This window comes from Microtus ochrogaster, linkage group LG9, assembly GCF_000317375.1.
Source record: "Microtus ochrogaster isolate Prairie Vole_2 linkage group LG9, MicOch1.0, whole genome shotgun sequence".
NCBI lineage: Eukaryota > Metazoa > Chordata > Mammalia > Rodentia > Cricetidae > Microtus > Microtus ochrogaster.
The window spans coordinates 8069645-8092477 of NC_022034.1; the positions used below are offsets into that span (position 1 = coordinate 8069645).

General features: G+C 42.0%; 1 protein-coding gene across 1 annotated transcript in view; it reads right to left on the reverse strand.

Annotated features, from left to right (window-relative positions):
- The window catches only part of Pacrg (parkin coregulated), a 460318-nt gene that overhangs the window by 367922 nt on the left and 69563 nt on the right, over positions 1-22833 (reverse strand). The window contains exon 2 of the mRNA XM_026787505.1: positions 22332-22466. Coding sequence (XP_026643306.1) covers positions 22332-22466 — 135 coding nt within the window. The remainder of the gene's footprint in view (positions 1-22331; positions 22467-22833) is intronic.

Sequence of the window (22833 nt, forward strand, 5' to 3'; positions counted from 1 at the left end):
TTGCAGGACTTGGGTCTTACAGAGGACAAGGAGCAGGAAGGAGGGCTGTCTAAGGGCTGCAGGCTTGGGTGGTGCAGAAACAAAGAGTTTTGGATGCAGGACTTGGGTCTTACAGAGGACAAGGAGCAGGAAGGAGGGCTGTCTAAGGGCTGCAGGCTTGGGTGGTGCAGAAACAAAGAGTTTTGGAAACCTGTTGCACAGTGAGGCTTCTGTCCTCAACACTACTAAACTATGCAAATTAAGACAGTCAAGTCAGCTAATCTTACATTGAATTTTGCTACAACTTTTAAAGAATGAAAACTAAGATTCTCGCCTATCAATATTTACTTATGCTGTTTGTAGAAATAAATGTATAATAAACAGAATCCCTCATTCCTAAAATCTGTAAGTCAGTTAATATATTGTATTCTAGACGAGCATAGGAGAAGCCTTCAGCAAAGCTGCACAGCTATCATCAAGGAAGGAGAAAAGAAGGTGCCCTCTGCGGAGGGGCATCAAGTATGATGTTGTTACTGTTACCAGGAGAGTGTGTAGAGTCTTTGAACAGAAACATTGTTTACTTCCCTCCTTTTGTGTGGGGGAGGGGCGTGTGTGCAGGTGCAGGTCAGAGGACAACTTTGCTGAGTCGGTCCCCCCCTTCCACCATGTGGGTCCCTGTAAACAGAGACAGCTCGTTTGTTTTCTGGCCGCCCACACCCAAATAATCACACAAAACTGTATTAATTACAGCACTGTTAGGCTAGTAGCTTAGGCGTATTCCTGGCTAACTCTTACATCTTAAATCAACCCCTTTCTATTAATCTGTGTAGCTTATGTCTACAGTTTACGAGGCTGTAGCTTACTAGTAGGTTCTGACATCTCCTTAGGCAGCAACATGGCAGCTATCTGACTCCGCCTACTCTCTCTCTATATATCTCTGTTTGGATTTCCTACGTGGCTTTACTCTGCCAAGCCATTGTCTGAAACAGCTTTATTCATCAACCAATAAAAACAACACATATACAGAAGGACATCCCACATCTGGGGCCAGGATCAAACCTGGGTTATGAGCTTGGTTCAAGTGCCTTTACCTGCTCAGCCATCTCACTGGCCGAGGAACAGCGTCTGAAGTGCTCAGGTGACTTTGTTTTCACAGAATACTGAGGGTCCGGGCAATGTGACTAAGGATCAGTGCACTGAAGGCCATTCTGATCCCGAGACAGGAGCGAGAGGCCCGATGCACAGCCGCCCTTTGGAGTCACAAGAAACTGAGCGTAGCTCTGCATCCACGCCTGACCGCATGATAAAGTTCTGCTGAATAAATTCAGTAAAACCAGGCCAGCAGCACAGTTTCTTTCAAATGGTGATTAAATGTTTATTTTATATATTATACAAAACTTTTTGAAATAGAGAAAGTGCTTGAAAAGCTATTAGAATTGCTAATCTTTGACTTGGCTGCGTAGAGATGAAGGCTACTGCGTGGCACAATGGTTTATTTGGAATCATCTCAATTTATTTTGGGGAAAAAAAGAAATAAATAAAAATAAAGCAAGCAAAAGGACCGCTTGTCTGTAGAAGCTAGAGGTTCAGTTCCTAAGAGGACAATGCTTTAATTATTAAAACTCTACCACAGACTGCACCACTGTCCCCCACACACAACCCCCCACCCCGCTATGAAGAGAATTTATGCAGAGGCTTGTCCTTCACAGATGTTAATTATCGGAATAATGTGAGCTACATTGTTCCCGCTTTCTTGTACATTGCAAATCCCAGCAGAAACAAAGGATATAATAGATGCTGGGAAAGTTGCTTAGAATTTGTAAATGCTGTTACCAAAAGCTGGCAATCAAAGCCACTTTACTACTAAACATGAGATTTAGGAACACCAGTGCATGCAAACTGGAACAGAGACAGGATGTTATATGATGCTGCAGTTATAAAGAATGATTAGCTAATGTTTATCATCTCAAATGTGGTCCTCTAAAATCCCACCTTTTAACCAGGGAAGAAAATAGATCCATCAAATTTTCTAAGGCCCAGAGATATCACTGCATGGCATTCTTAATATGTCACTGCATTCAGAACCCCAGCACCAAGGGAACAGACTAGATCTATGTGTCCAACATCTAGTCAGCATTTGACATATAGTATTGTTTCACGAAAATTTAAGTAAAAGGAAATCTATAAATATCAATTGGGCATTAGTCACTCTCCGTGATGAAGGCCCACCTTAGGTAAGATAGGTCTGGAAGATGCACTTCAGAGTCCACTTGTCTCTGCCCGAGATCCTCAGACCCAGCTACCATATACTACACCCCAAGCACTATTGCAGGAATTTAGCCTGATGGAACAGCAGCCACTGTGAGTGCTCACAGCCATGACTACCCTGTCAGAAATTCCAGCATGGAGCAGCGAAGGCCCATTCCGGCCCTGCTCCTAACAGAGGAGTGGCTGGCAGCTGGAGTCACTTTTCCTAGGTGGCATAGCCATGGTAGGTGTCCCCAGGAGATGACCACACACCCAGGTGCATAGGGACAGCAGTGATTAGACCAGGTAGGTTATTAAAGTGGGGAAAAGTGGATATGAAGTGAGGGAGATGTGCGGGGATGTCCTGGGAGTTGGAAGGAGAGTAAGTGAGGCTAGCTATGACCAAGATACTGTATACACGCATGAAATTGTCAAAGAATTTTTTAAAACGTTAAATCATATTTAATCAGATTATACATAGCCACTTTTATACTGACCACTTTAGAAGTCCCCTGCTTATGACCCAATAGTGGAGATCCCTGGTCTGGTCACCAAGAGGACCACATTTCTGTTACTAAGTCCCTGAAAAGTTTCTATTCTGTGCAGTCTTGGGCCTGTGCATCTGTTTCTTTGGCTTCACAGCACCCGGCAGACCAGTTCTAACACACAGGACTGGGGATTTCCGAGACACCTAGCATTAAATTGCATTCTTAGGTTAAAGGAGCATGCAACACTTACTGTAGAAAAACAGCAAGCAGCCTTCTTGAGGTTAGCACAGAACAGATGTGCTTTGATGGCTAGCAGACAAAGGCAAAGTAAAGCAGATTAAAAGGCAGACAGAAGAGATTATTGGAAATAATGACGGTAACAAAAAGTGGTCAGTGGATGCTTATTGGATAAAGGAGTAGAAGAAAGAACTAAGGAGACTGAGAATGGCTGGGGTGGAAGTGAGCAAGGTGATAAGGTTCCGCCTGTGCTGCTTCCAGCCTTTTCCCACCAGGGTCAGGGGAAGGGTTGGGGCTAGGGTTAGGATCAGGGGTTATTAATTTTTTCATAAGAATTGCATTGGGTTAGCATTAGTGTTAGGGGTTGGGGTTAGGGTTAGGGCTAGGACTAGAGCTAGGGTTAAGGTAGTGTTAAAGGGTTAGGGTTAGGATTAGGGGTTAGGGTCAGCATTAGTATTGGTGGTTAGGGTTATGGTTAGGGTTAGGGTTTATGTTAGTGTTTTGATTAGGGGTTAGTGTTAAAACTAGGGGTTATGGTCAGCATTAGTATTGGGGGTTAGTTTTAGGGTTAGTGTTAGGGTACTCAGGTTTAGGGTTAGAGATTAGAGCCCCCTTTTAAATCATATGCTTGTAAACAAAACCTTTTAAAGATCTCTGTTCCATACCCTTCCTCCCCTTTTTCATCTGGATTTTCACTAATTGGTGGTTTTTAGGGACATAATGTGGTTGTTTGAATAAGAATATATTAGAATAGCACTCATGCCACTGGGGGTAAGATCTGAGCTTTCACGTGTCCACACTAGGCCCATTGTTGCTCTCTCCAACTACAGATTAGGATGTAATTCCCAACCACTGCTCCAGCACCTGCCTGCGTGATACCATGCTCCTTGCCTTGGTGATAATGGATTCAGCCTCTGAAACTATGCAAGTCCCCGATTAAATGCTTTGTTCATAAGAATTGCCTTGCTCATGAAATCTTTTCATGGTAATAGAACAGTGATTTAGATACATAGTAAATGCCTTTCTTATTCTGTTTTCCTAGTTCAGGCACAGAGAAAGGTAAAGAAAAAGGACATTTATAGAGAATGACAGAGAGCTTTGATTTGCCATGACACAGCCTTGAGGAGGAGACCAGGCCAAGGGGTACATTTCTGAGAAGACAGGTCTTATCTTCAGTTCTAAACTCAAGGAAGGCAGCTTTACCGTCTAGTGGGTGAGTGACTGGGGACATGCTGCTCCCATGCAGTGAGAATCACAGTAGAAACAAGAATCTTTCCAGGTGCTGGTGATGCTACCTGATTTTCAGCCTGCCTGCGTTCAAAAGTTTTCCTTGGGAACCCTAATGTACCTCATTTTAATTCCTAAATACCTGTCAAGTTGGGAGTGTAGGCCCCAGTCCCTCGCATCTATCCCAGCCCCCAGGCCTGGTCTGGACTCGAAATCCCAGCAGGCCAGATCCTGACCCCTCCCTGGGGTGGGGTCAGGACCATTCCCCAGGGTATTTAAGTGATCCACCAAAAGAGGAACATGTGATCTCCCTTTCTCCCTCCTGGGGGTCGTGTTCCTGCGGCTTCCAGGTTCCCTCTCCGGGGCCATCCGAGAGCGCAGATCTCCCATTAAATCTGGATATTTCTTAATTTGGCTTGATTGGGAATTTTTGCATCGTCAGGGAGCTAATATTAAGAAATATTCCTAACAGCACCCACTTCTGCTCAACCCCTGTTTTGACTGCACATAGCTTATGCCTATCTCATGAATTTCAAACCTCAAACTGTATCTCTGTTATTGCGTGGTAGAGAATGGGAGGGGTGCACGGAGGTCTGCAAGAGGAACAGCGTCGAGCGATAGTCAGTCGCCAACAGATGTTAGCAGCATTCTCGAAGCAGACCACTGCGGTTCTCGGGACTCTGAGATTGCTTCCAGGATCCTACAGACATTCAGATCCACGAATGCTCAAGTTCTTTATATGAAGCAGTGTTGCACTCATGTGCAACCTTTACACATCTTGTCGCACGCTTGTAACATCTATTGACCACTTACAATGCCTAAATGCCACAGAAACGCTGTGTTAGTGTCACACCTGTGGAGTTCTGAGAGTACAAAGAGCCTGTGCATTCAGTACAGAGGGATCTTTATCTGTAAATTTTTTGATACATGGTTGGCTATATCTGCGAATGCCAAAGCCATGGACAGATGGCCAACTGTACCTCTTTCTTTAGCTAGAGCCCTTTTTTGCTGACCATTTCTCTACTGTGCTGATGTGCGAAGTTCTTCTCTAACTAAACATGGATGAAAATCAAGTGCGACAGAATCAGAGGTCGAAAACCAAGGCTTATGCAATGATAGGTGCGCCAAGGCCCACTTAAAAAAGGTGACCACTGAAAAACACTGGATGCCAAACAGTCTCTGGTTCAAAGCTTGGGTTTGTCCCTCAGTATCTGTAGGGATTCGGGGGTTTCTCGAGCAGGTGGGAGGTTCTCCTGTGGGAGCCGTCCTTCCCACAGTTAGAGGAAGGGAACGCTCTGATTTCTGTGATAAGGCCACACCTTGCTTGGTCCAGTCTGCTACCATTAGAGACTCTTGCTATGGCCGATGCCATCTCTCCACAATTGCTCGCTTCTCACCAATCCTACAGCATAACAACTTAGGGCAAAACATTTCTCCAGGTCTTTGCATCCTCATGAAGCAAATCTGCATGCTTTTCTCTTGTCAAGCTGTCTTTTGTGTTAGGAGTCTCCTCCTGAAGCCAGGAGTGTGGAAAAAGGTGTCTCTCTCTCTACAGTGACAATTCCTGTGGCCGGAATCTGGACTCAGTTATACATTCTTTCAAACACACCAAGTCGTATATTTAAATACCCTTTAAATACTCCCTTACTCTTGCAATAAAAAAAGAAATTTTGATGTATTTGTACTTCACCAGGTTCACATTAAGGAGTTGGTGAATATTTTGTAATATTAATTTTGGGAAGCAAAATAAATGACAAAGCGTGTACTACAGTTAATTGCACAAAATTTAAATTTCTAATATAACGCCTGCATATCTAGTTGGTTTTCAAACACCCCCTTCCTTCTTAATTTATAAGGCAGACAGCGGGGCAGGTAGCTAGATTAACAGTTTCCAAAACATGCGAAATCTTGCACGATTTAAAATTAGTTCTCACTTCATTCTTCTAATGATTAATCGTCTACCCTCACGGAGGCTGGCATCACCAGTGACTTCTGCTGCACCCAACGAACTGCAGCCACCAAAGGATGCGATGGAGGGAGGGAACAGCCCAAGGGTGCACGCCTGCGCTCAGCTCTTGTCTGAGGGAGGGAACAGCCCAAGAGCACGCAGGCGCTCAGCTCTTGCCTTCACCTTCTCTAGCTTCATCCTATGCACCGCATCACATAGACGCCATAGTGGATGTCTGTGCGTTTCTACAAAGAACAGAACTTTGCTTTGCAAACTCTTTCTCCAAAAGCACGTGAGTGCCTTCCTGCAGGCCAGGCTGAGCCTGGGTTGGTACTCAATCTTGTGCAAGTTCCCTGAAGATGGGACACAGTGCTTCTGCGACTAAAGGTGTCTGCTTCCTGCATCTGCTTATTAGCAAGGGCTACATTTTCAAGAGAAGAGGAAGAGGAAGAGGAAGACCTTGGTTATTTAGGCTTTCTTTTATTTAAAATGAAAAGTACTGTTCACAGAGGAAATACATATTTGCATATGCTTATAAAATATTTACATGGAAATATACAAAACACAGTCATTTATGATCCCTTAATTAGTCTTCGCGTGGAATAAGAACTTAATGGAAATAGAATTTGTTAATTCATTAGTGTTGGGCTATAGCTCTGGCATCGTTTCTCAGTAATTAATAGGACCTGAAAAGAACATTGTTTGGTTTTTATTGCATTTTCCCCTTTAACGCTTTACTCTACGTGATCGTAGTACATTTTACGAAGTGAAAAGTATCAAGTTAAGACTCATTTTATTAAAATAATTTAGAAGATAGTAATCAATGACCTTTCCCCTTGTGTCATATTGCCTCGGGCCACACCGTGAGGCTCCACTGCATCCACTGTGAATATCTACTGTCCCTCAGCATATCACCGGTTCCTGCCTCTGTATTTACGACTTGCCTGCTGAGTTTATCCTCCTACCCTGGAAGCACCGCGCTGTGCTGTAGAGATGTGTCTGCTCTGCTCACTGCTGGAGTGTAGGCTCCACAGCTGTGCTGGGCGCTCAGCAAGCCCTCGCGGGAAGCTACTGAGTGGAATGGCGTTATGTGTTCAGTTGTGTTAGAATCAATTGGATGCACACAGGCAAAATCAGCTCATCAGCAAGAGTACAGCTTCAATATGATAAGCGACTAGAATTTATAGACGTGAGTTCTGTTTGTCGGCATAAGTGACATTTGGTGAGTGGTTAACGGCTCTGTGTAACTCCAGTGCCAGAGGATCTGAAACCCCCTTCTGGCCTCTGTGGGCACTGCATTCATTTGATGCACAGACATGCATGCAGACAAGAAGGTCATACATATAAAATAAAAATACATTTAGAAACCTTTTTCTGACAGGTGGGCAGCTGCCTGTTGTATGGGATAAGCAGAGGGAAGGTGGAAATAATGGTCTGCTTGCGAAAGGACCAGTGTGAGCTGATGTGGGATTCCCCTCTGCCTGCTGTGAATATGTTTTATCGCCATTGGTTAATAAAGAAGCTATTTTTGCCTATTGCAGGGCAGAATAGAGATAGGCAGGGAAAACTAAACAGAATGCAGGGAGAAAGAAGGCGGAGTCAGGGATATGCCATGTAGCTATAGAAGGAGAAAGACATTGGCACCTTACCGGTAAGCCACAGCCTCGTGGTGATACATAGATTAATATAAATGGGTTAATTTAGGATGTAAGAGCTATCTAGGAATGCACTAAGCCATTGGTCAAACTGTGTTGTAATTTTGTGGGATTATTTGGGACTGGGTGGCTGGGAAACATTAGAGTGGTCTCAGTCTACAGTGAGCAACATTATCAAGCAAGGAACACGATGTGTGTTTGAAATCTACACCCAAAATGGCTGCTGCTGTATAAAGGACAATAAAGGAGTTATAGTTGTTTGAGAACCCAGATAGTACTGCTACACATTAATAACATGCAGCATTTCTCATCACAGAGGTTTCCTAGATTTCAGCTGTATTAGTGGTGTGAACAAATACTCAGCAACGGCGACTTAAGGGAGAAAATATTTACTTGGGGTGTCTCCATCTGTGGGGACACAGGCATGGCAGCAGGCAGCTCCAGCATGAAGGGAAAATATTTCATATAGACTGGGGAGTTTGGACATAACAAGGCTGGCAACTCACGGTTTTCTCCTTTTTCTCTCTCTTTTTTTTTTTCAGCCATGGGTTGGTGTTCTTTACATTCAAGGTGTGTCTTCCCCAAACGGGCATTCCATCAATGCACTCACTGTTTCCCAGTCCTTTCCTACTGACAGAGAGGTCCCATAGAGATACCTCTGCAGAGGGCATGTTCATCCAGTTACAGAGCTTGTTAGCTCCATGAAGTAATCTAAATTTTAATATTATTAACAGGTCAAAACATTGCTCCAAATGTTGTAAGCAGCCCGGGCCATTCCTTCCATTTCCCCAGTGTGGACAGACCACAGTCATCAAGATCCACACTTCTTCACAAAATGAACCATCTGCTAAATTGTGGCTTGAGATTTGAAGCTGGTCTCAATTGTTAGTTTATTAAATGCAATAAGTTACAATAATGAAGTGTTAAAATTACAACCCACATGGGCAGGAGAAGCTAGTGATTCCCAAATAGAATTATAAAAATCTTAACTCTTATTTTTTTGACTTGTGGTTTTAATATCTGCAGTCTAGTCACTGGCATGTCTCATAATACATTTACAAAATATAAAGAAAAATGAACACAAATGAACAATCCCTTTGTGTATACATGAACACTTTTTCATTACCCAAGTGACTCTTCAAAACGGCGTTAATATATCTGAAGTAGTTCTTTCAAGGAATAGAAATATTTAAAAAGCTAAATTCTCCCCAATCTAATGTTATACTTTCATTTTGAAAAATGCTTCACAATGTTTTAAAAAAGTCATACAGCTTTTTGTAAATGAGATACTGTTAAAAGATGCTTCCAATGGATGGGTAGAGTCTGTTGAGAAATTCACGGTTCTCAGGAGAGAGGTAAGAGGTCAAAGATCTCCTTCAGAGAGTGCTGACCACCTTGATTTGATGATAAATTTTATAATGACAATTGAAATCCTAACTTAAGCACAAAAGTAGGAACAAGATACATAATACACACACACATTGCATTTGTATGAAAACAACAGGTTGCAATGTCCACGTTCTTCATGTCTTGATCTTACGATTTTTATGAAAAAAAATAACTTGTCTTAATTTATACATGTGTGTATAATCACACACATAGACATACTATACTCTATGTATTATTTTACTGCCTTTAGTAAAGCAATTCCGTGTGAAATAGAGTGTCTTATTTATTATACTGGCTTTATACCAGAAAAGCCCTACAGTTGGCCTCACAGTAGGAAATGATTATAGTTTAGCACAGTCCTCTCTCTGTAGCTCAGAGAAGATACTAATGTATGTAAAAATATTATAGAATTAATAAAAAGTTCTCTGGTTCATATGATTAAAATTTATCAATATCAGATGAGCAATTTAAAAATCATACACATCCCTTCTCCAAAGTAAGAACACAAGTTCCCAGACAGCAAGTGAAGAAGTCATTCAGATCGAGAGTAGACGCCAGAGCATGGAGACGGAATAGAGAGGATGGCCCCTTAAGGGTAAGCTGAAGATCAATGTGCTGCAGACACACTGGAAAACATACCTCGGGCAGGTCCTCATGCCAAGTCTGAGATATTCAGAAGAAGAGACAAATTTAAATTTGCATCACAGTAGCTAAAATTTAATATGTAAATTTGAAAGAAACTTAAAAGGAGCAGATTCAAACCAAGTAACCCATCGATGACAATAAGAAAAGCCATTATGTAAAAAGCAGATGTGAAAATAAGCACAGTTATGTTCTTTAAAGAAACAAGAATAAATTAAAGGAAGGATATTTGTCAGAACTAAACAGGAGAAGATTTCAGACGACGAAGTAAATAAAAGAGGGAAGAGAATTTGTGTTATAAAAAGATAAAAGGGAAACTAAAACAGGAGGGTTAAACAGGGAGTGGGCTGGAGTGAACGAGGAAATATGGGGAGGGACAACTCACAATGAAGGCCATTTGAAAAACCATATAGAAGCCCACTACTGTAGAAGCTTCCTAAATTACATGCATATATGAAAGGGATTTAAATGGAGAAACCATATAACAGGGGAGATAATGTCTCTGTTAGAAATTTTATGACACCAAGTAAAACCTCCAGGGCCAAGAGAGGTTACGTCTTGTGGAGTTGTCCAGAGAGGTCCCACAGACCTCCCCAAATATCATGGTAGCCAAGACTATTGGCTATTCTTCATAACCTAACAGTAAGGTCTTAACTGCAGAAGATATACTTATTTATGTTACTGAACATGAAGAAATAGAGAAGCTTCATCCCTACTGACTAGAGTTTACGGTTCTGGAAGGTACCTTACATGCTAGCAGGGAGAAAAGCAACCATCAATATCACTTAGCTACAAATCCTGCATCCCACAGCAGTGACTCACCTGGAAGATATATTGGTGCCAAAGTGGAACAAATACTATGAATGTAACAAATCACTTTTTGATTGTAGTTATAGTCTAATCAATGAGATTGAACCATACCTGACATTGTTAGCATGGCCAAGAACCTGAGACCACATAGGTTGTGTGTCTATGGGGAAACTCAAAACTATTATTCTGCTCAAGGACATTGATGTGGGGTTCCCTGTGTATGCTGTGAATATGCTTTATCATCATTTGTTAATAAAGAAGCTACTTTGCCCTATGGCAGGGCAGAGTATAGCTAGGTAGGAAATCCAAGCAGAGATAGAGAAGGAAAGCAGGCAAAGTCGGGCAGACACCATGTAGCTGCAAAGGAGAAAGACAACAGAACCTTGCAGGTAAATCACAGCCTCTTAGTGAAACACAGATTAATAGAAATGGGTTAATTTAAGATTTAAGAGCTAACTAGGAATATGCCTGAGTTGTTGGCCAAATAGTGTTGTAATTGATATTGTTTTATGTGATTATTTGGGTCTGGGTGGCTGGAAAATGAAAAAGCAGTCTTCAGTTACAGAACATAGCAATAAAATGATATCTAATGACATATTGCTGTAGCCACAGATCTATTCTTTGCCCAACCTTCAGCAGAGAATTGGATTCTTGCAGTAGATGGTATTTAACATAGAAATCCACAACTGAACAACATGCAGAGAGTAAGAGACTTTGAGATGCTCAGCCCTAAATGGGATGTCTTCCTCAAACCTCTTTCCCCTAGTCTTAGTGATCTATGCAGAAGAGGAGGCAGAGAGATTGTCAGAGCGAGAGTCAGTGGGTGACTCCAAGTCTTCCAGACTCACCAGGGCCGACGAGCATATACACTCACAGAAGCTTTGACAGCACAGGCAAGACCTGCACAAGTTCCTCTTCCCAGCAGGTTTCAGTTGCCAATAGCTTCTTGGAAAGATGTAGAACCCGCTGGGAAAAGGAAAAATCTCTTTTCTCCAATGGAGAGTCACTGGGTTTATCAACCACACCCCAAAGAAAGCCCATGCCTAGGGATAGAACAAAATGGACTCCAGATTGTTTGTACATTTGGGTTTTGCACTTTTTCTGTATTTTTCTAATTAGGTGGGTAGGAAGGAGCTGGAGGAAAAAAAGGAATATGATAGAAATTTATTTATGTAAAAATTTTTAACTAAGAAAGTAAATGAATAAATGTGAAGAAGGGATTGAGGAGAGGAGGAGGGGACTCCGAATTAAAGCTGTGCAGAGAGAACGGGGCTAGAGTGGGAAGGGACCAGCTTCCTTTAACAGGGACTCGAGAAACCTTCCAGAAGGAGCCACACCTAGGTAAACATGTAAGCAATAGTAATCATTTGGAAATACTGAGCTGAATTCCGGAGTTAGTAATGCCCATTGATATTTGGGATTCCCACAACATACGGATCTAGAGATATGTAGCTTGACCTTTTGAAAGTCATTTTAAATGCAAAATTTACTAAATGTATATAACAATAGAATGAAGTAGGAGAAAAGCAAACTGCCACAATTAAACAGTTTTCAAAGTGGTAAAATCATTATAGTCTTTCAGTGTGAAAAGCTTACCTATAGACATTATTTGTGCTATGTCATTAAAACAACATTTTCATTACGTACAGGATTAAGAATGTGTGAGCTATGCAAAAGAAATCAATGCAAGACTTGATATGAAATGAACTCTTCTGCATTTAGTTTCTACTTCTCCTTTGCTTCAGTGCCCAAGTCACCCGGGTTACAGGGCACTGTGTCACTTTCATTGTAAGACTCAATTACTCTTAGGTCACTATCGGCTAAGTGCTGATGACATCGTGTAGCTTCGCTGTAATGGGACACATTCCAGTAACACACAAAGTAAAGTAGACTTGGTGGTTGTAGTGACACTCTCCACAGAACACAAAATGATTGTGAAAAATCCCACAATCTATTACTGTAAAAAAAAAACACAAATGAAATTTAGAAAACATGGTTAAGAGAAAAGGAATTTCTACAGATCAGAAGGCCAGAAGAACCAGCTCGAAACCACACAGTTTACAGGCAACTTGTAATTTTGACAATTGAAGCACCCATTCCAGAGTAGGCATACCGCTTCTTCATTGTTCCCCTATCTTCTGTGTCTATCTTTAAGTCAGACACAAAAGATCTGACATAAAACCTGGGCTGGAGGGGTAAGAGCAGCTGTCACCGGCCAGCGAGGGTGCATTAATTGATATTTACGATGAAATACCGTAGCCTTGCTTCCAACTCCTCCCCATCAGGGTCGCTCTTCTTATTCCCACACAGTCAGCTCTTATCCAGACCACAGACAAACACAGAACAGGATGTACGGACAGAGACTCCTGGTAGCAGATGGCATTTCTGTCCTATAAATAGCATGTCTCATGAGCAAGATGCCAGGGGTAAGGACAGAGGAGGACAAAGCTGCAGATCTGCACCCCCTCCAGTGCAGTGTCCAGAGGCAGAGCAGATCCTGTTGGGCCAGCAGAGCAGGACTGGATGGCATGCTCACTCTAGACACCACGGCAGGCATCGTTAGCTGCTTTGCAGTTTGTCTGAGATGACTGAGGTTAATCTTGGGAAGTAATAGTAGATCTATACTAAGGAAAATACGAAAGCATAAGAAAACACTTGCAGAAGTCAAAAAGTGGATGAAGAGGAGAAAATATCTATGAGACAGCAGCAGTGATGGACAGGCTGAACCAGCGCAGTCCACACACATTTGCTCCTAGAACGAAACAGAAAGCGTGTGGCCAAAACAAAAGACGAACTATTTCAAATAAACAGGCAACAAATTTGCAATAACAGTGCAGGGACAAAAGATGTTCACAAGTTTTGATTACTTCCTCAGGCTGGCAAAGCAGAAAGAGTAGGTTTTCACAAATGGATGGAGAGTCAAACTGCTTTCAATATTTCATATTTCTAACATTTATATTCATATTTTATTATACAGTAATTTTATATTCTGCAGATACAAGGAGGGAAGCCATTTTAATTTAAGAAAGTAGTGTATACTCAAAAATTATACATTAAGAACATGAGAATATTTACATATATTAAGTAATAGCATTTTTTTAATGAAATTGCTTTAAGATAGACATATCAGAGAGGGGTGTATCTAAAAAAGAACCTACAATTGGGAATTTATAGTTTAGAAAATGCAGGTTTTTATTTATTTAGCCTGAAGCCCAATTTTGGAAATTGTATAGGGTTATTCATTGGGAAGGAGATGTCTTACGCAAGGGGCTGAAGATTAATTAATGTTTAATGATTTGTGTATAGTTGTGCGTTTTTTCTAATAGCAAAAGTGCTCCATCTATAATGAACTTGGAAAGCATCCTCCGCACACATGTGTACACACACACACACACACACACACACACACACACACAATATTTTCACATGGTTGGGCATCACACCATGAGAATTATTATGGGGAAAGCCATACACGGTGCTAAAAGTGAAATACACACGTAAATACACATAGATACACATGGAAACATGTTGGCACATATATTTTCCAAGGGCATTACAATGGAATTACATGCTAAAAGATTGTTGTTAGCCACACACAAGGCCACAGTTCCATAACTCCACTACTGGGAACGATGAGGCAGAGGGACCCTGAATCCTAGGTCAGTCTGGACCATATGACAAAACCTTGTCTCAAAATTTAAAAAAATCAGAAAATGAGCTTGAATACCATTAATTATCTAGGTGATAGCCTTATAAACAAATTCACATCTAGATTATTGTAGCAATCTCATATACTACATATGGAAATAGTGTTATATTTGATTTATGACATCTTTTAGAGAATATAATAAACATTACAGTTCTATTTTAAAATTTATTAATTTGCCCTTTCCTTGTTAAATTGTATAAAACTGTTATAATTCCCAGAATGCTGTGCCCCTATCATTATAGTTTCTTAATCTACCTTTCAGTGCTCCCTAAAGTTCCACATGGATGCTAAAGGAAAAAGGCCTAGGGGGACAGCGGGGTGACTGCTAGTCTCTGCCTACATTTGTTATTTTCCAGGTCTATACTGTAGCATAGGTCACTTTCAGAGCAGACAATCAGCAGTCTGGAGAACTGAGCATGGACAGACTCTAAACACTAAAGGCCATGACAAAGAATTGCCTGTGCTGTGATTTCAGTGACGTGAAAGGCGAGGTGAGCCTGAAATGCCTCCAGGAATGCTAACCCCTGTCTTCTGCAGGGGCCATGATGTCACTTACTTCCTCCACTCCTCGGTGTTTTCATATTTTATAAGGTAGATATGTATAGATAGGTTTCATACTAAGAGCAAAATTTTACAAGCGGTAACAACAATTCCCAGGTATATTTCAGGAATATGAGTTCAAATGAGTAGTCTACCAACAATGATTTTCTCATTAAACTTACAAGGCCAGGATTCCATTTTTGATAAAGGCAAAATATATTTTCCTAAAGTTATTGCTTCAAAAATGGAGTAAGATTAGCATAATTATTTATTAACATTACTATTAGATTTTTGCGGGAAAGCAAAGGAGAAACAATACAAATACCACTACTAAAATCACACTTTGTCTCTGGAGTTACGGACCACTCTAAATAAAGACAAGATACCGTGACATACTTTCTCATGATCAACTGTCAATCTCATCCCATTTGGAACACGTACAACAGCTTTGGGTCTGCACAAGGTTCATAAGGTAAGGGTGAGTGATGAGAGGGAGTTATTCCTGAAGTCATAGGCTGGTCCAGAACCAGAGATTCACCTTCTGAGGAAGACACGCCAAATCTATCAAAGATCTCTTTGTCTCCAACAGAATTTCCTGACAGCACACACTTCCTTTGAAGGATTCAAGAGCCCCCTACTACAAGGTGGCAAGTGTCACCGCTAGGAGGGTGGTAGCAATTTCATTTCTTCTGGCATATTAAGTGACAGACAACACACTATTCTGGCAAAAAGCCCCCCCTCCCAAGTCACCAACCAAGGCTTCTCTTAGTTCTCGGCAGCCGGAGAAGCAGGGATGATTTGTTTTCTTTTGTCTGTCTGTCTACAAAGATCTGCAGCTCACAACACTGCCTGCTTCCCCTGGGGCCCAGGGAAAGTGAACCGTCCTTAGCCGATGCCGCCACTGAATGGCTCGGCCTTCCCTTTCCATCTACAGGCTTCCCAGAGTTATAAATCAGTTGACTTTCTAGCTCGACGAGATGGCATATGCCCTAGTTTGAGGAACAGATGGAGGCTTGGGGGAAAATTGTTTCTGCAGGCTTGCTACAAGCAGCTCTCCTCCGTAAAAGGGAGCCATTCACACTGATTCTCACATAAACTATGTTGGCAGCAGGGAGCACCGGCCCATTCAGCAGAAAACCTTTTACCCTCCCAGAGGTCACCCAGCCCGTCCAGATCCAGGTCATTTCTGATACGCGGCTGTATTTCTAAACTGTGCACATTGCAGGAAGAGTGATTTACATCAAACACAGGGGTGGGATTGGGCACGGGAAAATCAAACCACCAGCACAGCACCGTAAAACAACAGCCAGAGGCCTACATTCCAGGATTTCTGCAGTGACCCTGGCTGTTAATTAGTCATAGGAATTAACAATAGAATGCGCCATCTCTTTTCTAAGGAAGTGGGGTGAGCTGGCACTTGTCACTTGGCTTGTGGCATTTCCCTTATAAATTCTACTAAGTCCTGTTCTCTACCGAAGGTTTTGCATTTCTCAGAAGCAACAGAGGCCGGGACAGTTTCAGGAGAACATCTGTCCTTTTTCACAGAAAGCCAATTATACATTTGCCTACATGAGCTCAGAAATCAATATCAGCTTTTCCTTAAGGGCAACAAGTGGAACATTAATTTTTTGAATCCTTAAAAAATTGGAACATTTAAGAAACTGAAGGCACCAAAGAACTAAATTATAAATCAAGATTGTAGGAATGAGTGATGATTCCAGGGACAAATAAATGGGGTGGCATCGTGTTACAGTGTGACTTACTTTAGAGGGAAATGACATTTTCAGATAATGAGAGATCACGGTTTGGGGTTGGTTTTAATTGTAAGAAAATCAGTCCACATTTGAATACTAAGCAACTGTTTTTCCTGGTAGGAAATGATCAGTTATGTGGATGAAAACAGTCACACTGATGGGGTTTGCAGAGCTGATGAGTACCAGTGCTGCTGAGGGAGGAGGACTAGGAAAAAGGAGGAGGAAACACCACTGGGAGCCTAACCGGGCTGTCACTCAGCATAGACCAGGAGGTGAGTAAGCCACATCACTGGTTTTTTTTTTTAAAGACCAAGTGAACTATCTGAAATTTTGTGCACTGCATTTCCTGGCTTAGATGTTCAAGTCAGACACTGGGAGGGAATTGGTGCATAATTCAGAGTGGGTGCTCGTGGTAATAGTTCATCCTCCTAGAACTACTAGTGTGTTTCTGAACCACAAAATACTGTGGACTCATGTCAAACCTGCTGCTGCTGCTTACTTCTTGCTTCTCCTCCAGAGATCTTTGTCTCTGGAAAATTCCTATGGAATATTTGCTGTGCAGAGTACTTCACAAAACATAATAAGTATAAAACAATTTCTTTGGTCTCCCATGATTAAAAAGGATGGCATTATGGTCCTTCAGACTGAAAATGAGTCCTAGAGAATTAGAGGCCGAGGTTAGCATCAGTGACTGCCAAGGTAAATCCTGTACCCATGCAGCTCTGATGTGCTTGAGTTCATTCGCAGAACGCAGCGATCTGCATGGCTCAGAGTCTGCTCAGCACCGCAGGAGAGAATGTGCCGCCACAACCAGGAGCCTGACCTTAGCCTCTGAAACACTCTGCACACACTTCTCACTGAACTTCTTGATGATCCTACCTCAGGTCCTAATCCTGGATCCCTGCTTCATCTTCTTAATTATGCTAACTTTACATATCTTAGGATTTTTTTAAATATATAAGATAACATAAATCAAATTTTAAATAAGATGGTGTACATATACAATTGACTTATTTAGATATATACTTATTGATTAAAAGTATTACAAAGGAGTTCATACTGCCTTGATTAATACTAAGATATATATATTTTTTTTTTCATAGAGAAGAAGGTCTCATAAGCAAAATTTAATCAGTAGGTAGCAGTATAATTAACACACTCACCTTGGGGAATGAATCCTTATATGACAAAACTTTGCTCTCCAGGTAGAGGATATCTAGGTCCATCCTAACACACTTGCTTTTGTCTGGTCTGCGGGATACAAGGGAAGACTAAAAACTATCGACAACGTTATACAGGGGGGGGGGGCACCAGGACTGCAGCCGCCATTGCTAGCTGGATCTCTGGACAGGAACCTCCTTGTCACATGGGAAGCGACCGCAGGTGCCAAGAGCAGGACTTGGAGACAAAGCCCAGGTCCAGGTGGTGTCTCCCCTTTGGTGACCATGTGAAAGGTTTATGATTTTGCTGCATTATATAATAATTTGCACATAAGGCTACAGGTTTGTCTAATTCTTCATCAAATCCATATAAAAATACATTTAGAAATTTAGTAGACACTAAAGCTTCTTAGTGGATGTCACACATTTTCACGGAGCCAAGTGTCACGAACTGACTGAGGTAAACTGAATTCACATCTTCTTTATCAAAATGCCTATAAGATGAGAGAATGTAGAAATTCTTCAGGGCATCTGCAGCTCTCTTCATCTTTAAAGTGAGCCGCTAAAGCTAGTGTGCCTATGATATTTTTCCCAACTCTCTTACCCAAAGTAAGCTGAAGTGGCTGTTTTTAAAGAAATAATTCTCGGCTACTAAATAAAACAATAGTTTGGAAATACAAAGTTGTAAAACCATAATTTCCACAGAGGCCATTAAGATATACAAGAAATGAATTTTATTTCAAGTTTCTTCAGCTGACTGTCCTGTGGCCTTACATTTCAGTTGGCTCCAGAAAAGCTCTTGGAAGGAGCATGGATTCTAGAAAGTGAAACCTAGAAGAGGGAAGGAGAAGAGCAAAGGGAGTGGGAAGGGGAAGGAAGGGGAGGAAAAGAAAGAGGCGGCAGAGAAGGGAAAGAAGGAAGGGCATCTGCCAGATTTCACACTCGTCATGGAAGATGGAGGGTCCCTGGAGGCACAAGCAAGGGGACAATGCCCAGAGTGCTGTGTTACTTTCCCTGGAATTCCTTCTACAGTCCAAGCTTCAGTGTCTGGGTCTAATCCCTCCCCAGCACAGCTGCCTTCTCCATGCACACATGGCCTGGAGCAGCACAGGCGGAGAAGACGTGTTGTGTATGTACTCTTAGGCGTCTCTAACAGTTCTGTCTCCAGGATGCCCTGTGGAAATTTTAGGTAGAGCCACACCCATCCCACCCCAACCGCTGTCCTTGTCATTCACATTATATTAGTACAAGAAACTGAAGAATGGAAATCACAACGAGAAAAATCTCCACTAAGTGTTTTAAGTTTCTGTTGTCCATGCTGGTATCTGAATTGCACCTTATCTAGACCACGTGGCTCTTCCATTTCTGTTCTTATAATGTCGATTTTGAAGATATCAGCTGCAAAATAAAGAGCCCCATTTCCTGACTACTAACAGCGCTAAGAGAAATGTAAGAAAAGTTTTCACCATGCTTCCACATGGCTCCAATAACTGGTAATGAGAGACACATTCTAAAAATTGCATAGTCACAATTCAAAAAGGATTCCAGAAACCATATTCTAGACAAGATCTAGTCATCTTTCAGATATAATAAACTGGCACTGGGTAGCAATATAGAAACGTCTGCTATATATAGTTCATAAAGTTTCATTTGTATTTATCAAGAAATTTACACAGACCCACACAGATACATCCTGCTTTTCATTCTCAATAATAATTTTATGCGGCCATCGTCTTTCCGAGGAGCGTAACCTGCCTTTGTGTCTCACGCCAGGTCTTAATCTAGAGTTCTTCAGCTGAATGTGGTGACTACGTGGTGACTTAAATCAAAATTAATTAAAATGAAATAAAATTAAGGATCCAGCTTCTCAGTCTTGGTAGGCACATTTCCGAAGCTTGGTGGCCACACATGGCCAGTGGGACCGCAGCAGCTGCAAACGTGCAGTGTTCCCACAGTCGTGGGACCCCCATCTCAAGAGATTCGGGAGCAAACGAACATGTCCGTGTACACAGAACTATTCTGTCAGGTCAAGATGAGGGCCGGAAAGAGGCAAATGCCTCGCTCTAGCTTCTAGCATCTGACTGCATTAATTTATAAGGGGCTTTACGACTGTTTTTGCTTTTTCAAGGTGAGTACAGCTAATCTTGAACAAGGAGAAGGGGATTTGATGACTTGGATAGACTTCCTGTCCCTTGGCAGAGTGGAACTGCCTTTGGCACAGCTTACTGGCAGTGATCGCTAAGTATTTCAAGCCACGGGGCTTTTGGAATTTTTATTACTTAACTGTACACACTCTCAGGGCCCTTGGAGCACCCAACTGCCACAGGGAGTATTGAGAAAGGCCTATTATTACTTGGGAAAATGTTGTCCCTGGACAGTCTGCAGTGAGAAAGGTACAGTGGTTTATGAAGAGGCATTTGGTTCTTGGGGTCTTGATTTTGTTTCCCACCTTCAGTATCTAAGCCCTGTCCTTAGCGATGGTACACTAAGTACCTCCCCTACTCCTCCTTAGAATTGTGCCCACAGGAAACACAAAGAATAAACCTGAGTACACCGAGAGTGTCCACAAACTCATGTCTGATAACATCAGTGTCTTAGTTTGATGCCATAGTCATGCTGCAATACAGCAACAAAGTCCCGAGAGACAGACCTCACAGATTCTGGGATGAGACATCTCTCCAAACTTATGTACTATACAGCCAGTGCCGGTAAACACATTGCTTCTTTTTGTCATTGCTTTTGGCTTACTCACTCAGTCCAGTAATCAAGAGTAGTCTCAACCAATCAATTCCCAGGCAGAAAGGCAGCACTTACCCCGAATGAATGTTAGACTTGCAAACAAGAAATAAAAATATTTACCTCCTTATTAATTATTTCTTAATAATTTATTTTCAAGGTAATTTTTCTATCCTCGGTACCTCTAAAGTTGCATTATTGAATGAGAAGGAAATAAATCTATATTACAAATATAGATGTACCATGGATGTAATTTATGTGTAGGTTGCACTTACTTAAAATATCCTAAACCATTTACTTATAAACTATTAGAAAATCCTAACAGCATTAGTTAAGATTTTGAGAAACTTTCTGTTTCTTTATATGAACCAGATCATAGATAATCAAACACAAAATCCATGTGCTGAATCAAATACAAGCGGGCCCAGACCCACGGTGTATGTTGGGAACATACATACACTCAGGCTGAGAATACCATATGTATAGGTCTACTTGCTAGGCATCTTTCTCTTCGCACACACACACGTTCACAGAGCACACCCCCAGTCAACTGGTGATGGATCAAAGGGAAACAAGGACCCTCACCTCCCTCACTAAAAGTGTACAGCAAAGTTTAATAATAAGGACTCCGCCATATTTTCGTTTTGTCATTGGTAACACATTTAAGTTCAGACGACTGCTCAAAACCTAGAAAGACTAGATACACACTGGATATAATCCACACAGCGCTCCCTGCTTTCCTGAGTGGGAGGGGAAAGGGTAAGTTTAATACACCTCCACCAGCTATTAGCCTGGTAAATTCCTGAATTCAACAACTTTGCGTTTTCATGCTAATTTATCTGTTCCTAACTATAGACAGCTCACACATCCGCCTCCAGACTAAGGCACTGACGCCGATTTCTTCGGCTCTGTGTCAGTTGCTTCTTGTCATTGAGGATGTTTGGCCAGAACCTTTTGTCTTCCTTAACCTGGTGTGATACTCGGCCTCCTACGGCAGCTTTGCTGTCTTTAGGCAGAGAGGCCTTTTCAGGTGATAAATATCACTGAAAGCAGAGCTGTTCATAACAAAAATAATTAAATAGCAGAATTGCTTGGAGATGGCATCCATTCCTCAAGTTAAATGCAAAGCCTTCTCCTGTTAGACTGACTTGTTTTCAAAAGGCACATCAGCAAGCCTTTGGAGAAAAGGCAGGGCCACATTAAGATGGCGTCAGTAGGTAATACATTTATTTTGAAGCCAATTAACCTTTTGTCGGGGGAGCGTTCGTGCTGTAATGGCTTGGCTGGCCGAGGTCAGCCTCTAACAGGCAAGGTTGACAGCCCTGTCCCAGCCGATGGTGGCGCCGAGCTGGGATGGAGGAGCCACCTTCTTGTGTATTCCACGCTGCCTTCCCAGGGAGCACACAGCCCTGACCCATCCATTTAGGTAATTAAAGCTTCCATTTGGAAGTGTCCTGCAGGAAGGTGAAATCTGGGGGAGATAAATGGCGGTTGCTCTCTGCATCCAGCCACCAGGTCCATCATTTGATGGACTGCTGGAAACAGGCCGGGCTGCCAGGCTCTCATAAAAATAGAGATGAATTGGGCTGCAGACAATTCTCTAGGGCGAAGCAGCTCTGTCATTTTCTTCTTTGAGGGCTATAATTTAATTGTTAGTCAAGGTGGATGGCTGACACGGCCCGAGAGCTGGCCCACCACCACTCCTTCTCTGAGAAATCACTCCCGTTTATTTACTTCGCAGCCAAGTTTGTTTGGCATTGGGGCGTCACGCCCGCAAGCGCAGCTGGCTGTCACAGCTGCCCAGACTTACCTTCCAGGCAATTTTGTTTCCTTTCGAGTCATGCTCAAGGGCGATTGGGAAGTCTCCACGCTCATAAAATTTTCGGAATGCCGTGGGCTTGGTTGGCCTCTCTTTAAATGCCCCTGCAGCTGGAGGGCCCCGCACCTTGAAGAGGGGGGAAATACTCTTTAACTTTTAAAATAGGTTAAAAAAATAAAACTTAGTAGAAAGTATATTTGAAATAAAGTCCAAACTGCTTAACCAGGGACAACAGAAATCTTCCGTTAATACAAACACAGTCAGGGGCTAGCTTGTTTTTAGCTACATAGAAAGCACTTTAAACAGCCTGTGTGAAGAAGGGAAGCCAGACTTTAAGGGACACTCAACGGTGTTCAAAGTATCTGAACGGTTGTGACACTCAGGTCTGATGTATGTTGTTGGAGGATCATGAAACAGTAAATTTAAAATATTTCCTTTGAAGTCTCTGTCTCTCTCTGTGTGTAGGAAACAATGGTCTAGGTTATTATGAATA